At 49.3% G+C, this 15,488-nt stretch overlaps 4 protein-coding genes across 4 annotated transcripts; 1 reads left to right on the top strand and 3 right to left on the bottom strand.

Annotated features, from left to right (window-relative positions):
• Positions 1-7,084: 7,084 nt before the first annotated feature.
• BO87DRAFT_396138 (tetratricopeptide repeat protein) lies at positions 7,085-9,382 on the bottom strand (the record flags this gene model as incomplete). Its single annotated transcript, XM_025625229.1, has 8 exons — positions 7,085-7,115; positions 7,413-7,477; positions 7,656-7,962; positions 8,073-8,166; positions 8,228-8,267; positions 8,321-8,899; positions 8,962-9,124; positions 9,228-9,382. 8 exons carry the CDS (start codon positions 9,380-9,382, stop codon positions 7,085-7,087), a joined length of 1,434 nt encoding a protein of 477 aa, XP_025481018.1.
• Positions 9,383-9,832: 450 nt separating this feature from the next.
• Positions 9,833-10,919, bottom strand: atp4 (F1F0 ATP synthase subunit 4). The gene is made up of 4 exons (XM_025623119.1): positions 10,851-10,919; positions 10,331-10,785; positions 10,028-10,250; positions 9,833-9,969 (listed from the first exon to the last, which is right to left on the bottom strand). The coding sequence occupies exons 1-4, from the start codon at positions 10,879-10,881 to the stop codon at positions 9,944-9,946; spliced, it is 735 nt and encodes a 244-aa protein (XP_025481017.1). The 5' UTR covers positions 10,882-10,919; the 3' UTR covers positions 9,833-9,943.
• A 128-nt stretch (positions 10,920-11,047) lies between these two features.
• noc4 (ribosome biosynthesis protein NOC4) lies at positions 11,048-13,055 on the top strand. Its single transcript, XM_025623118.1, has 3 exons — positions 11,048-11,522; positions 11,574-11,782; positions 11,850-13,055. The coding sequence occupies exons 1-3, from the start codon at positions 11,118-11,120 to the stop codon at positions 12,883-12,885; spliced, it is 1,650 nt and encodes a 549-aa protein (XP_025481016.1). The 5' UTR covers positions 11,048-11,117; the 3' UTR covers positions 12,886-13,055.
• A 121-nt stretch (positions 13,056-13,176) lies between these two features.
• BO87DRAFT_305814 (uncharacterized protein) lies at positions 13,177-14,100 on the bottom strand (the record flags this gene model as incomplete). The annotated part of the gene is made up of 1 exon (XM_025619339.1): positions 13,177-14,100. The coding sequence occupies one exon, from the start codon at positions 14,098-14,100 to the stop codon at positions 13,177-13,179; it is 924 nt and encodes a 307-aa protein (XP_025481015.1).
• Between the last annotated feature and the right edge of the window lie 1,388 nt (positions 14,101-15,488).

Here is a 15,488-nt window from a genome sequence, read left to right as displayed (position 1 = left end):
AATCCGCTCATACGCCTCAAATCGCAGAGATACTAGACCGCAACAGATCTCCGTCATGGGTACATACATGGAAGCATTGCCTCAACTAAAGAACGAACTTGTCTGAATCTCCTCCTTCTATAGGCAGGGTATACTACCAGAAAACGAATGTGTGGGCGATGTGGCCTGTCAGTTGTGAATCCTGCTTGCCTATATACCCCAGAGCAAGCGTGTCATGTTCTGTGCCATGTAATTCTTCTCTGGGATTGCGCACCTGAATCCTATTCAGAAGCTATACGGAGGCCTACCCTCGCAAAAGACTCCTCCCAAAGACTTCTCCATCTTCCACTCACCCCAATCTTTAACTTGCGGCACCCAAGGCTGACGTTGAAACCATATTTCTCTTTGCTCATACCGCGGTGAAACCTACAGCATGACCTCATCCTCCTCTTCCTCACAACCCCTCTTCACGAACTCGGCGGATGGGCTTATTACAATGAGGAATTTGTGTCTGCGGCTTTCGCTCCTGATACAAACAAGAATCTGTTATCAAGTGTGATTCACCAGGGGATGGAAGGCTAATGTATCTCCTCGGAGCTACGAGAAACGAGGAAGGAGATGTTGTCTTGGAAGTGTCGTCGCTTTCCAGGAAATATCCAAGGAACAGCACATCGTCATACTCTGCAACCTAAGGCAGGAACTCGCTTTCAACTCGGTCAAAGCAAACCAATTACACCCACTATTGGATGGGGCTCGACAAGTGGTTCTCCCCATCTCTTCTCGGGTCCGTCATGTTCAATCAGCTTCACACACAACCAAAACCTAACTTACTTCAAGTCCGGTGACGAATATCGTATCCGAATTCTTGTGTGCGATACCATCGGGCATGACAAAGTGTACTAAGCCCCTATCACATGCGGTAGTGTTGTTCCACAAGACGAATGAAAGAGGGGATACATCCCCTGAGACTTTGGTGCGTGCCGGGGCGTCATTCTTTACAAAATCACCGGTTCAGGCTTCGTGCCTTCTGCAAAGAAAAGGAACCCACTATGGACACGTCTGCACTGCGTCTTTGGGATACCTAGTCACCGCAATCCCACATTTCGGGAAGGGCGCCTCTTGAGGCTCATTCATCTGCGGAGTGACCAGCGATGTCAACATCCCAAAGATCTGTGATACAGAAATACTTTTCTCGAAGAAGCCCACTTGATTTCATTCTGCTTTGGATTCTGGGGCAACACTGCAGTAAGTCTATTTCTGATTACTAGTCTATATACGCCTATGATTGTTGACCAATATGCATGCCACAGCCCAAACAGATGTCCAAATACTGAGTGTCTTCAATCGCTGCTTTATGAGATACTTCCGACTTTTTCGGGGCTCCTGCCGATAGCAAACAGATGAAGCTCATACGGAAGCTGGGCAGCCATACTTCGACTCAAAGTCAATATATGTGATATACATATTTGTCTTTCGACAAAATGACAAACACCACCAGCCTGGGTGTGGTTATCAACCGCATTCCACCCCGGCTAAGAAGCATAGTTTTCGGGAACTGCTCCATACCCGAGGATCATAATGATAACGAAAGAAGAAACCATGCAATGGAAGCTTCATCGAATCATGCAATGTATCGATGCACCACTAAGCGCACGCCAAAACGTGCTACACCAAATAGCCCTGCCGGGTATCGTTGCCAAATCACTCCCTAGCAAGAGCAGTGATCAATGGCTTCACTCCCAGATTGACGAAGAATACAAGTCCTCGTCGATTATAACCACAGTGGTAGGCAATAGGCAATACCCTATGCACGGTCAACACACCGTGTCTAGAATGTGCTTTACCATATGCTATATAGAGCCGTCGTCATCTTCACCGAATCATGCCACACTCTGTCCTTTGTCAGAGGCTTCAAGGAGCGGCTTGTCGGTCAAGGCAACATTGAGAGCAATCACATCGAATACATTTGGGTCTTTCAAGAACCATCCATGAGCTACCCGATCACTATATTACACGTTCTTGGCGTCCTTGTCTACGATCATTTCCAATAAGACGGGTTGCACGCGTCTAGAATCGTCAAAAGAGTCTACTAATGATGAAGCGAAACTTGCAGAAAAACGCTTTACCTACAATATATATACGACGGTGTTCTTCAAGCTCCGACACTGCGAAATGTCTCACTTGCGTGACGAGTAGACTGGGTGATTGTCTCTGTAATCACTCCACCAACAGACTAATTGGTCCGTGACGCAGAAGAGGGAAGAGTCAGTATTGGTACAGGATGACGAAGTGTCTAACATCCACTTACTCGCTCGCTTTCTCTGGCAACTGCTCGAGCAGTGCCTGGCGCTATGAAAGTGCCATTTGTTCCCTGTGACCAAGACCTGTGGTTCACTTAATGTGAACAACAATTCAGCTTAGTGTTCTAGCAACCCTTAATGATATGGCACCACTCCATCCTGTCATCAAAACCTTCGCCTTGAACGAGATCCACGAAAACAAGCCAATGATGTGATTTTAATCAGTGCTGCCGAAAGCTTCGACGCGTTGAACACAGCCAACAAGCGCAACGACGTACCTGATATATCTAAGGGACTAGCCTGCATACTTCAAAGGCTCCTGGGACATCAGCTCATCTTTCACTCCTAGTATGAAGCGTTTTTGGATACTTACAACATCAACTCAATTGAGGAGCTTCAGAGGACAATGTCACAGCAATCTCCCTTGAAGGATTGCATATCGCGCCCTGTGCATATCTTGGAGGACTAATTCCCGTTATGCAAAATTCGACTCATGACCAGCAGAACACATCACTTTGAGATATGGACGCATGAGTAACACACCAAGCAACCGAAGATGATATATATGGCCAAGGTACAGACTATCTATGAACGCTTCATTCCAGCTTATCGCTTTGACACGCCCTTTATATGTTCCGCAGTGTTACTGGGTCACGTTAATACTTTTTGGATACGACTATTACGAGAGAGCATGTCCCTAGCTGTTGAGATCAGCCCGTCCGTGTCAATGCAAAAGAACGCAGAATGGTCGGGTGAGAAGGAAATCTTCTTCTGTATCCGAAGGAGATATTGCCCATGATGAAGGTTGGTGCATGATTCTCATGTGCACCGGCATCGATGCCCTTGGACGTGGCTCGTCGTAATTCCTTCACACCTCATCACCAATGGAATTTACCAGCCGAAGTGGCCTTTGATACGCGAAGCTTAAGGTCTCCAGTTCTGTTCACATCGCTAAGTCCAACAGCGTATCTTCCTGTTCCCGAGTGTCATTTTCCGAATGCTGGCTGTGTTAAGGAATGGCTTAGACGAAGCAGACAAAGGGTATGTCTACGGAACATCTTCCCTGGAACTCATCGGCTTAGAATCAGTTCTTCCACTGCCTGTCTGCATCTGGCAAAGGTCACTGGCTCTTTCCTACTTTTGATGCTTCAGATGCGTGATGGATGCGGCGAAAACCATCAGCCAATGCTGTCTGGGCGCTGTACAATCACGGCTACGAGTCAGATCCGGCAAAAAGTCACTTTCGGAGGCAAGTGATAAGTTACATCTTTCTCCGATATAGCGCCGGCGGAGCTGGATGGCTTGCGCCTGTTAGCCTATATAAACACCAGCCAAATCTTCCTCTCAAAAACCGGGTTTTTTCCCATAGAAGGTTCAACGTCGAGCAGCACCTTGATCACTCTTTAAATTATCACTGGCCGACCGAGGGAAAGGTATTAAGCCAAGTTACGGGATTATTGCTCTGAGCGATGCTACTCTCGTCTTGATGGCACCTGGAACAAATGCTTCGACTGCCTGTCTGGTGGTTGGAAGAATCCGACGGCCATGACTGGGTTGAAACGACGCGATAATAGCAACATTTGCTTTGACTCCCCCGGTCGAGGAGAATGGAGGATTGCGCGCCATACCAGTTGTGTCAGACTGTTCCGACGAAGTTAATATCTGGGAACTTGAGATCGACACGGATGGCTATCGTTTGCACTTCTTACAATAATTAAGGGTCCTTCTGGACCATCTCACATTTTGCTTATGTGAAAGGTCCCGTACATACTTTTCGAGGAAGTTGATATATTGCATGTACGGTATGAACACAAGAAATGATACTCTTTGGGTCACTGACTGTTTATACGCGTGTCTGTTTGGTATGATGTCCTGGGGTCCATCTATATAACAGGATTCAGCAAAGGGAAAACCCTCTACCTTCCTCCAACGCGAAACTGCTCAATGACAAATTCGCCTCACCTGAGAGAAGAACTAAACTCCTCCAGTGACTCGGAAGCATGGTACAACGACAGACTATTTTGGATACACCGGGTCTTGAGAAGCCATCCCGATAATATCAGATGATGCAGCGCTGCCTGCTGATAGTCAGAGCGCACATAAGACTTCATTGTCAGTGAGCAAGGAGAAAAAGATAGTACGAACATAAAAAGAAGCTTAAATGTGCGAAAAACGCGCAGGTCTTCTTCCCTTACAGTACAGAAAGTGCTTTCTGTTACTTGGCATCTGCTTTCTTCATACTTGTGATATGCAGAAACGAAGAAGACACTTAGGACCCAGAGTTCAGCATTGCCCCATGTGCTGTCGATATTATTTCTACCACTTCAGCACGTCAATGAGAAAGATCCGACTAACTACCCAACCGATAGAGAAAGTCGTAGGTCCAATCAGTCAAGCATCTTCCTACCGTTTTGTGAATACACCGGGGAGACTCTTCTGGTGAGAAGAGCATCTTCCCATTTTATACTACACTTCCAACAGTACTAACTGGAGCACAACGAAAGAGACATGACTATTTCGAGCTCACGCAACCGACAGATATTTTAATCATCCAAAGGTCCGAGCATCCTCCCACCTTGTGTCATCACACAAACCAGAAGCCACGTCTGACGGAAAGGTCATTTTCGCATACTATACATAACTCCACACAGTATTATTCTAAAACAATGAAAGGGACACTACTATTCCGAGCTCACCCTACCACAGGAAAAAGAGCCAACTATAACGCTTCCTGCACTCTGCTTCCTTGTGCCATCACACACCCAGAAGACTATTCTGATGAAGAGATAACCTTCGCATACCATCCTACACTTCCGACAGTGCTACTCAGCACAGCGAAAGAAACATGGGACTCCAATAACAGTTCCAACCTGATCCCACCGACAGGGGAAACAATATCCACTATACCCGTCAAGTTATCTTGTTCCTTCAGTCAGCTCTGGAGACTTTCCAGAACAACATAACTATGACTTGTACAAGACACTCCACATCAACCTCGACAGCGGCTAAGCAACAGCAATTGGCCAGCTATACTTTTATACAACACATGGTCTCATGTTGATTTAATTTATCTCCCAAGAGAAATTAGCTCGTTGGACGCAGAACATCCCAGAACCGTCAAACTGCTTTTTGTCTCTTCAATAATCACATCCACAATCTTCCAAGAAAGCATCAGTACGACGCTAAGCGAAACCACTCCACATCAACCTCGACAACAGCTGCGCGGAGTCAAGTGGCCAGCTATAACGTCAAACAACACATGGTGTCACGTTCAATCTCTTTCCCAAGAGCAATTATCCCACTGAAAGGAGGACATCTCCAGCCTCCTTTCTTGAATTGTTCTCCCAAACTTTCAAACACAGAATGAGACATTTCCCGCAACACACTGGATCTAACACTCAACAATAATTCCACGGAGCCAAGTGGCCAGCTACAATTCTGCACATGGCTGTCCTGTTCTGTTCATCCAATCCCTACTCTCCTTACCCGAGATAGGCCTTTATTTCTCATTGAACAGGAAACATCCCAAATCTTCTTCCTTGAATCGACTCTGCAAAGCTTCAAAGAGAGAGAAAGAGAGTTACCAAATGGTACACCCTGGACGACACTCGACACGAACCTCAACACGACAGTAGCCGAGCAAAATCATTGAACCAGCTATAATCATACACAAATCACCACATCGCATCGCTCAGAGAATCACCCAATATATAGTTCAAGCGTGAAACTTGGAGATACTATTTATGGAAAGGCGACTCTGGATGGATGGTTGGACTGTCTGCAACTATGTCTACAACTACAACTGCAGGACAGTTCCTTGTGGGAGTAGACTCCGCCTCGCAGGTCGGAGTTTGAATTCTGTCTACTGTCTACCATTATGTTCATGGGGAATATGTGCTTATTGGGACAGTGGTTATGCTATGTGCATACTTAGTAGTCATTCATTGATGATAACATGGGAATGGGTATGGTATCTGGTGGTGTGCATAACTTTCTTCATTACTATTTATCTACTTGTTATACTTATTTGGGTTGGTTATATGTACTACCTCAGGTCATCATGCATATATAATGTATTGGTTAAATAATGCAATTTGTTCGGGCAGTAAATAGTACTACGTACATTCCTACCTACTTACCTACCCTAGTAGTGGTCTACCTTGTAGTTACATATGCAACGTGACGGGTGGGACTAGAGCAAAGTATGTTACTGGGACCATGCAAGCCCACGAACGCAAACAACATGATGCGAAGCGATGTTATGCCATGCACATACACGTTACTCAATGCAAGGTACTTCGTGGGTCCTGGGAGAAGACAAAAGAGGAAATGGGGGTGGGTAATGGTGTAATGATAGCGATTATTTGCTCTGCTTCGGTGGGTGTGGCACAGGCAGAGTGGGTATGTATGCATGTATGTAACATTAGAAGAAAAGTCCAAGAAAGGAAGTAGTATGAACATCCGGGGGAAGGGAAGCAAGCAAAAGTACGCTGAGAGATTGGGTGTCAGTAAGGAAAAAAGATGAGGCTGGATGCTTGGGTCATCATCATTGCCGTTCACGATGATGGTAGCGAAGAATGGAAGAAAATTAATCCGCAAAAGGTAGTAGGTAAGGAGGTCTGTGTCCCAGAGCTGGGATACGAAGTGAAAAGGAGAAGGACGTCTGGGCCGCAAGAAGCCGGCTAAGAAAGTGGAAGCATTCTAGCCTTGCTTCAGCTCGGTCCAAAACGCCATCGTCATCTGATGGGACGGTACGGATGAAAGGTCGTAGTAACTAGAAACAGCAGGTACACAGCCCTAGCGGTTCAGTGCGGGTTGTACTTGTCCTTCCATATCCTGTCGTTGAACAAGATCATGTCAGCCTAAACTCCAGAAACCCGCTGATGGGGGGGGGGAGGAAATGGGGCTGTGGTTGGCGGAGAGCGTGACGCTGGTTTGCATGGCGCAGGGAAGCGGAAACTCCGAGCGCCTATCAATGCATCCCGCAACAACACCTGCAAGTGAGGAGAGCCGGGTGCAGAGCGCTGAGCGCTGGGGTCTGAGGCAATGCTCGTCACACTGGCCCCGTGGAGGACCCAGAAATGGGCATCAAACAATGAAAATACGACGCTGAAAAGGGACATTTTAACGTACCAGGAATTTCCCACTAATTTGTTGCCTTTCTCTTCGGCCAATCGGTAGTATTTGGCGGCCGTGAACTAAAACATGGCGTTGCGAGTCAGTCAAGTGCTCATACAGATGATCAGATAGCACCGATGGATCCAAAGAGTGATGCGCGCTTCAGGCATTGATGCCTGAGCTGCGAGACCCTCAGGACACGGGCAGATCATGTTGCGATAATCATCACGAATGAACCATTACGCAAGCAGCACTAACCTTGTCCTTTTTCCCGCCAAACCCTTCTAGGTAGCACCAAGCAACCTCGTTCATCGCGTCGGTATCGCCCAGGTTGGCTGCCGTTTCGAAGTATTGTCGCGCTGCGACTGGGTCTTTCTTGACGCCCCAGCCATTACGGAAGCAGTTTCCCAGCTCGAAAATAGCCAACACTAGCTCTCCCTTAGCAGATCCGCCTTTCTTGATGCCGGCCTGGAGCGCCTGAGACTCTATCGATGCCGAGTTGGACGCTGCGGCCGAAAGATACATGACGGCTCTATCAGGATCTGGCGAGCAGCCCCAACCATGTCTATATCAAGCCCAAATCAGTATCATGTAGCAATAGTGTTCATCGAATATGCAGACAGCGATAAGAGTCGGGCGTAAACGGAGCTCAACAAAGGTACGGTTGCTACTTACCGGAGCGCTAGCCCATAGAGCACTTGACTGAGTGCATTGTTGGCACCGTTAGGGTCCGCCAGGTGCTCAAACATTTTTGTCGACCGTTCGAGTTCTGTACGCCAGGTGTAAGTGACTGAGCAAGCGGACAGCCAAACTCCAAGTTATGCCCATACCTCCAGCTTCATGAAGTCGGATCGCCTCTTGTACATTGACCTATGCCACCATTAGATGCCATGCATGGAGAACACTGCAGCCTGACCACTTACATCCCCTTCTGGATCGTTTATCCGGCTCCGACTAGAACTCCGCGACCTCGATGGCGCGCCATCCAATCCAAAGCCTGTCGGCGAAGTAGGCGACAGACACGGAGCTCCAGCTTGCGGGCTGCGCTGTGCCAGCATCGTGGCCCTCTTTTCCCATTGTGCCTCCCTTTCTTGCTCGTCGCCTCGATCACAATTTATCTGCGGGAGGTCGGATGGGACGTTGACTGATGACGAGCTGGAATTCCGCGACCCCGAGCGATCCAAGTGCAGCAAGTGCGTCAGCCGTCTTTCTCCGCGCGGGCGCGTTGGTGAGATTGTACCCGAGGACTCTGAGGGAGCACGCGAGCGACGGAACGGATTCAACGATTTGCGATGCGAAGGAGAAGGAGGAACGGGTTCTAGATATCGATCGTCGCGGTGATCGGCATCTCCGTCGAAGACAGGCGGACGGATCACTTCTTGGGAGGTTGTGTCGGTTCGAATGAAGGTAATCTGAGGCACATTTCTCCCGGAGGTCGTGGGAACGGCACCGGACGCATAGTGGTCGGCCGTGTTGTTGAGGGCGTCCTTCTTGTGAAGTATCTCGCGGAGCGGCATCGTTGCGCGGCGGCTTATCGCGGAGGGTGGATACTCAGCGCCACAACCGGAAAGAAGATGGGGAGAAGATGATGAGGAAAGGAATCGGAGAAGACAGCTAGTGAAAGGGAATCAGGGCTTGAAATAACAGACTCTTCAGCCGTATACAAGGATGGTGGCAGGGCACAGGCGCTGAGTCGAGGCTGTGAACTTTGTTTGATGATGGATTGCCTGTCATGGTTATTTTTATCGTTCCTCAAATCACAGCCAAACCGTGGTTTGGCTGGTGTCTTGGCCTCCGCGGCGGCAATTTCTTCATCTTGTCATGTCACACATAAAGACTCGAGCAACTGCGCCTGGCTGATTGGTTTGACGCTGTTGGACGAGCGTTGTGAATTGATAGCGCTGGTAGTTGTGGATGCTCCACACGAAACCCCTGGTTAATGTCCTGATTGATGAATTCCCGGCAACTGAAAGAGCGTCCCTCATTGTTCCCTCCAACAACCACAACCGCAGTTGTAGGGGTTTCATGACCCAGTAGAAGAAAGAAGACGGATTTATTGATAAAGATATTGATAAAGATATTGAAGACTGTTGTCAGCAGAGGGCTTTCGTCAGCCCTGCAGGGCACAGCCCAGCTACTCCACCGCAGTGTTGGCTAGTTGATGCATCATATCAAACAAATAGCATACTCCCAAAACAGTCACCCTGAAGCCACCACATGATCGAGTCAACTGCCGAATAGCAGAGGAATGTAATACAAGCCTAGTATGGAGTAGTAAGTAATAGCATATATTGGATGCTAGAAGTGTTCAACTACGTGGAATTACAGTTTGGTGCGAAACATATTTCTCCACGGCACAATGACGGGAGAATGTACAAATTCAACCATCTAGATCCATACTGGAATTAGACCGAGAGATTTAGGTCTAGCTACTCGGCTACACGTGTCTTAAACTGACCACATTTGGTATTGGTATGTCTAACGACAACAGGAAAGATCTTTAATTTGTACATAGGCTGACGGCGGGGCTATTCATGCTAGTCCATTTACTGGGCCTTGGAGGACATGATACCTAAAATAGTTGTAAGCATCGTATCAAAAATCATGCAGCACACATGTGGTCCACTTACGCTCAACATCGGCAACGCTCTGCTGAAGGATCTGCTGGAGAACCTTGGGGTTCTCAAGCTCCTTCTGGATCTTGCCGATGACGCTCTCGGCAAGCTCACGCTGCTGGCGCTGCTTAACCTGGCCCTCGTAGCGAACCCAGGAGTCGAGAACCTGCTTGGCCTCGGCAGCAAGAGCAGTGCGCTGCTCAAGCTCGTAGGCCTGGGCCTCAAGCTGAGCGGTTTCCTTTACGTACCGTTAGCTTCCTGTATCCGCTAACCCGACGATATTTCGATCGGATGACTGTGGAAAGGATCTGAATGTACCTTGGAAACAGCGAACAGCTGCTTGGTGAGCTCAACAACGCTGGAGAGCTCCTGAACGTTCTCCATGCGCTGCTTAACGGCGTTGGTGTGGTCGGCACGGGCAGCGTTCAGGATGTCCTTGTGCTTCTGAACCTGACCCTCAGCCCACTCACGGTAAGCAGGACCACCGTACTTGGCAACGGCAGTGAAGACGCTGAGAAGACAGAAAGCAGCAACGGTTTCCTCGTTCATAACATAGAGCTCGTTGCTGATGGCAGCGATGGAGATACCGGCAGCGGCAGAGAGGACGGCGGTCTTGGAGACCAGGGAGTTGCCGGGGAGAGCATCGATGATGGACTGAGCCTTCTTCTTGGGGTCCTCGGTGGGAACGTTGGAGGCCGAGCGAGACGCGGTCAAGGTGGCAGTGATGGGAGCGACGTTGCGCGTGGGAAGGGTCGGCCGGAGCCGGGCAGCACCTAGGGGGCGTTAACAATCATAGCCAGTTGATAAAGCAAGGCGAAAAGAGTCTAGTTCGGCATACCAAGGGCGCTCTTAGCCAAACGCGAAGCCATTGTAGCAGTGTTCAGACCTTGACAGGATGTGATGGATGAACGGAAATGAGGAGACTGAGGTCGGGATGGCGGTTGGGACGGTGCGGAAGACTCTAACCCGCTCAGGCTTAGCGCCAGTGGGCGGAAAAACCGCTAACCGAGGGATCTCCAAAAATTCATGGTTGATGTCGGAACTGCTGTGCTGCCTGTCGGTCAAGTCTCCCCGATTTTGCGCGATATCTGCAGTTCTATCGACCATGCCTGCCCCTACAACTGCAGCCGTCACCTCTAAGAAGAGGAAAAATGTCAAGTCGAGCGCCGTTCCCTCCTCCAAGCGTCGCGCAGTCGCTGAGACCGAGAGCCCCAATGCGATTGCCGATATCCAGCAGCTGGAAGACCAAATTTCCGAGTCGCGAAAATACTACAACAACATTGCGACCCTGACTTCCATGCTCAATGTCGATGGCTCGTCCAAACCGAACATGGCTGTTGCCGTGGCCCTTTGCCGGGTTTTCAGCCGTCTGATCGCTGGTGGAAACTTGACGGAGACCAGTCGCGCCGCAGAGAATGAGAAAATCATCGTAGCTTGGTTGAAGGAACGCTGCCGGGAGTACCAGAAGCTCTTGCTGTCCATCATTCGCGAATGCGACTCCTCTTCTCAGGTCCGTATCTACCCCAACTGGCCAAACTCATACGGTACTAACCCCCAGCAGATCAGCGCCTTGACCTTGTGCCTCTGCCTCATCAACGAACGTGCTACCCACCTCCCCGGCGACAACACTCAGGAATGGACATCGGGTTTGTTCAAGGGAGTTTTCGAGGCGGTTGTTGAAGCGCAGAATGGACAAGCGGTGCTCTCCGAATTCATCGAGAAGGCAAAGGAATTCGAAGACGTGCGGTACTACACATTCATGCAACTTGCGTACGTCCATTTGCACAACCATAAATAAAGACTTCCACCAACCCACATCCACTGACACACAAAGCAGCGAATACGCAGACACCGAACAACCATCCGAGATCCTCGACGTCCTAATCTCCATCCTCTCAGCATGCGATTCCGTCCCCGGCCCGGAGCACGAATTCGAAAGCTTCTACACGGAATCCAGCAAGCAAAACAAAAAGGTCCTTTCCGTGAACTCGCACAAGAAACGAGCCCAAGACGCCTGGCTCGCCATCCTACGCAACAACCTCTCCCAATCGCAGCGTAAAACCCTCCTGCGCATCATGGTCCACAACATCGAGCCGTGGTTCAACCGCCCCGAACTCCTCATGGACTTCTTAACAGACTCCTACAACGTCGGAGGAGCCACCTCTCTCCTCGCCCTCTCGGGTCTCTTCTACCTCATCCAAGAAAAGAACCTCGACTACCCCCAATTCTACCAAAAGCTCTACTCGCTCCTCGACGCCGACCTCCTCCACTCTAAGCACCGCTCCCGCTTCTTCCGCCTCATGAACACCTTCCTCGCCTCTACCCACTTGCCCGCCGCCCTGATCGCAAGCTTCCTCAAGCGTCTTTCCCGCCTCTCTCTTAACGCGCCCCCCACTGCCATCGTGGCCATCGTCCCCTTCATGTACAACCTCCTCAAAGAGCACCCTACCTGCGCCTTCATGATGCACCGCAACATTCGCGACGAGGGGCTCAAGGCTCAGGTAGAAGCAGAGGGCATGGACGATCCCTTCGATCCTGCTGAGCCTGATCCGACCCGCACAAACGCCATCGAGAGCAGTTTATGGGAAATCGAGACTCTTCAGTCTCATTATCATCCTAATGTGGCTGCTATTGCGAATATCATTTCTGAGCAGTTCACGAAACAGTTCTATAATCTGGAGGATTTCCTGGATTACACTTACCAGGGTATGTTGCAGGGAGAGTTGGGCACTGAGGACAAGCCGTTCAAGCGGACGCCGGTGGTGGAGTATCAAATACCCAGGCGGATCTTTACCGATCGGTTGTTGGAGGAGGATGGTGGCCAGGATTCCGGTCCTGGAAGCTATGTCCGAGGATTGTGGGATTTTGCTTGATGAGCAAGGTATATATTGTTTATTTCTACGGCTGTGCCCTTTTTCTTAGACTTGACATTTTTTAGCGTACATAATTAGATTTGGCGGGACACGGATGGGTTCAAAGAAAAGTTATTAAAAGTTTCAAGTTTATCTATCTGCCATCAAAGCATGAATCACAAGAGTTTGCGGTCTAATCTATAAGAACAATAATAGTGTCATGGGTCAACCTGACCGTGAGCGGCCACTATAGGAGATGATCAATTCTATCCAGGACCGTTATTTCAATCTGCACCCAGATTCAGACTCGATCTACCTATGGTGCGCCGCAGGATTGTCTGGAGGAGGTTGCCGACTGCGATAATCCACCCTATGCATCCAGTCCCCCGCATACTCCGTCCAGTCCGGGTGGATCTCCGTGTATGCTGATAGAGGCATATACGCTCTAGACGCTGCCGATTCGTGCCAGGGTTGGGAAGACGGTGATACCGTCACCATGTTCATCGGTTGCAATGCCTGGCGTTCATGCTCTTCTGCCTCCGGATCCCCAGGGTGGTAATCACAAAACACATCCAAGGCGAACACGCCGCGCTTCAAGTCATCGAAAAGCTCATCGGTAACTTTGATAGGGACTGCTTCGATGCTGGCACGCAGTTTGTTCATGATAATCTGTGCCTTCTTCCGTCTCCGCTTTCGACGTACACTGACTTCGTCTTCCATTCGCTCAAGGAGACGCAGGATTTCTTTCTCCGATGTAGCATAGGTGACAGCATGTTGCATTCGTCGTGTGAGCTCATGAAGGTCTCCGGAGACTGCGCGAAATAGCGCATCGATCCTGGCTAATGTATTGGTCACTCGAGAGGAGAGTAAACGAGAGAACTGTCGGCCATAGATTCGGTCCCAGAAGCCCAGCCAGTAGTGTAGCCCAGTTCGAGATTTGCTGAGTCGTGTTATTTCGAGGCTAGCAATGACATTGCGACAAAGCGCTAGCGTATGCAGAGCAGTTTCTCGTGTATGCTCGAGCGACTCTTGGTGCGGCACAGCAGGTGACTGTTCTAGCGTTTGGTCGGGGAACTCGGCTGTCTCATGTCTGCTTTCACATTCTACTGATCGATAGAACCGTTGCGAGATGCTGGGGTCTGTTGTTCTTGTGGTCGACTGTGCTGGCTCAGCTTCACACACTAGCGAAGAGGACGCACTGCGCTTGAGAGAGACGGGCAAGGTCGCTTGCAACATTCCAAGCAGAAAGTGCAGCATTAAAGAAGATACCAGGTTAGAAAGGAAATGGTTTTCAAATTGCAGTTTCAAGAGACTCGAGTAACTGAAAACGAGAGAAGGGAAACTTTTTAAGAAACGAGTGTGGTGTTAACGAGCGACTGGACAGTCTATGTCATTTGCTAGGAATAGGACGGCAACAATATTACAGTTTTATGGCCGGAGAAACGAACATAAATAAATGAGGGAACAAGTTAAGTCAAAGTCCTTCCTCCTGGGGGTCTTAACTTGCTTTTCTTGTTCGCTGGATGGATCCATTATCCGCAGGGAAAGAGCGAGCCTATCCACTCGGCGTTCAAAGTGGAAGCAACTGTAACTTCAGCAGAGAATAGAACAGGATGCATCCGGATAGTGCCTTTTCACGTATCGCTTATCGGGAAGTGTATCTTCACAGACCATTTAGGTCGTAGTTTATCGATGTGGATACAGACGAAGCTCAACTGGTTTCCGCTTTCGGTAACCGAACAATCAGGATCGAGTGTCACCGTTGCGCTTCTCGTGGAAAACCAGACGATTGTTCGGTCTTTGATATTTTTGGAAACTGTGAACCCTGGTTCACTTCAGGAACCCGTCTCTGTCCTCTTTTCAACGGGATCGGGCATTTCCAGAGGATTTCTGATAAGCTCTCGGTGCAACAAGTTATCGTAGAACCATTGATTCAAGTGCGAAACCGAGACCGACCGAGCTATCGGCACATGCTGCACTCCGATTGACACAGATTGAAGAAGAATCTATGATAATGTACCATCAGCCCATGCCCGATACAGTTCTTCGCGTTCCTCGGGATCTACCCCTTGCAGATTCGAAGTCCGCCCACCACGCGAAGCTAATTTCCTCCCCTGTGGATGGCAGAATAGACTACTCGATATGGTGCAACTTTCTGGGGAATTACGGCCTCGGGTAGGGGATGCACAAATATGTAGAGCCGTGACATAACCGCCCTTCGCTCTTGCAAAAAGAATCTAAATTCATGAGCCTAGAGATATTGAAACGATTTGAATGAAGGACACATACTTGAATGTTCCGATGACTTCAACATGTGGCGAGACACTGTACTAAGTTCTAAGACGGCTCAAAGTAATCGTTCTGTCGCCCTTGAAGCGGATGGGGCCAGGTGCTTCTGAGACAATGTATCGATATCTGCTTCATCTCGCGATCGTATTCAAGCCAACTCGGAGAGATCCAGCTAAGATAGGCCGTTTGGCTGTCACAGTCCCACCCCTTGTGAAAGGCGCGGAGGGGAATGTAGAGCCTCGACTCGGTACTTCGGCTACATTCCTGTACATGAGCCTGTGCCAGTCATGGGCAGCGTAGCCGGAATGCTAGTGCTCAATGCCGGCATGTTTGTC

This window comes from Aspergillus neoniger (assembly GCF_003184625.1).
Source record: "Aspergillus neoniger CBS 115656 unplaced genomic scaffold BO87scaffold_12, whole genome shotgun sequence".
In the NCBI taxonomy this organism is placed as follows: domain Eukaryota; kingdom Fungi; phylum Ascomycota; class Eurotiomycetes; order Eurotiales; family Aspergillaceae; genus Aspergillus; species Aspergillus neoniger.
Note: the sequence above shows the minus strand (reverse complement) of the source record. Positions and strands in the feature narration are given on the sequence as shown.

What these genes read in the sequence shown, in the direction of transcription:
- atp4 (XM_025623119.1), bottom strand. Translation starts at nt 10,881, where the DNA reads ATGGCTTCGCGTTTGGCTAAGAGCGCCCTTG. An exon ending in AGCTGTTCGCTGTTTCCAAG is followed by an intron (nt 10,251 to 10,330) that starts GTACATTCAGAT and finishes CGGTACGTAAAG; the next exon opens with GAAACCGCTCAGCTTGAGGC. An exon ending in GAGCGTTGCCGATGTTGAGC is followed by an intron (nt 9,970 to 10,027) that starts GTAAGTGGACCA and finishes CAACTATTTTAG; the next exon opens with GTATCATGTCCTCCAAGGCC.
- noc4 (XM_025623118.1), top strand. Translation starts at nt 11,118, where the DNA reads ATGCCTGCCCCTACAACTGCAGCCGTCACCTCTAAGAAGAGGAAAAAT. An exon ending in AATGCGACTCCTCTTCTCAG is followed by an intron (nt 11,523 to 11,573) that starts GTCCGTATCTAC and finishes AACCCCCAGCAG; the next exon opens with ATCAGCGCCTTGACCTTGTG. An exon ending in TACACATTCATGCAACTTGC is followed by an intron (nt 11,783 to 11,849) that starts GTACGTCCATTT and finishes CACACAAAGCAG; the next exon opens with CGAATACGCAGACACCGAAC.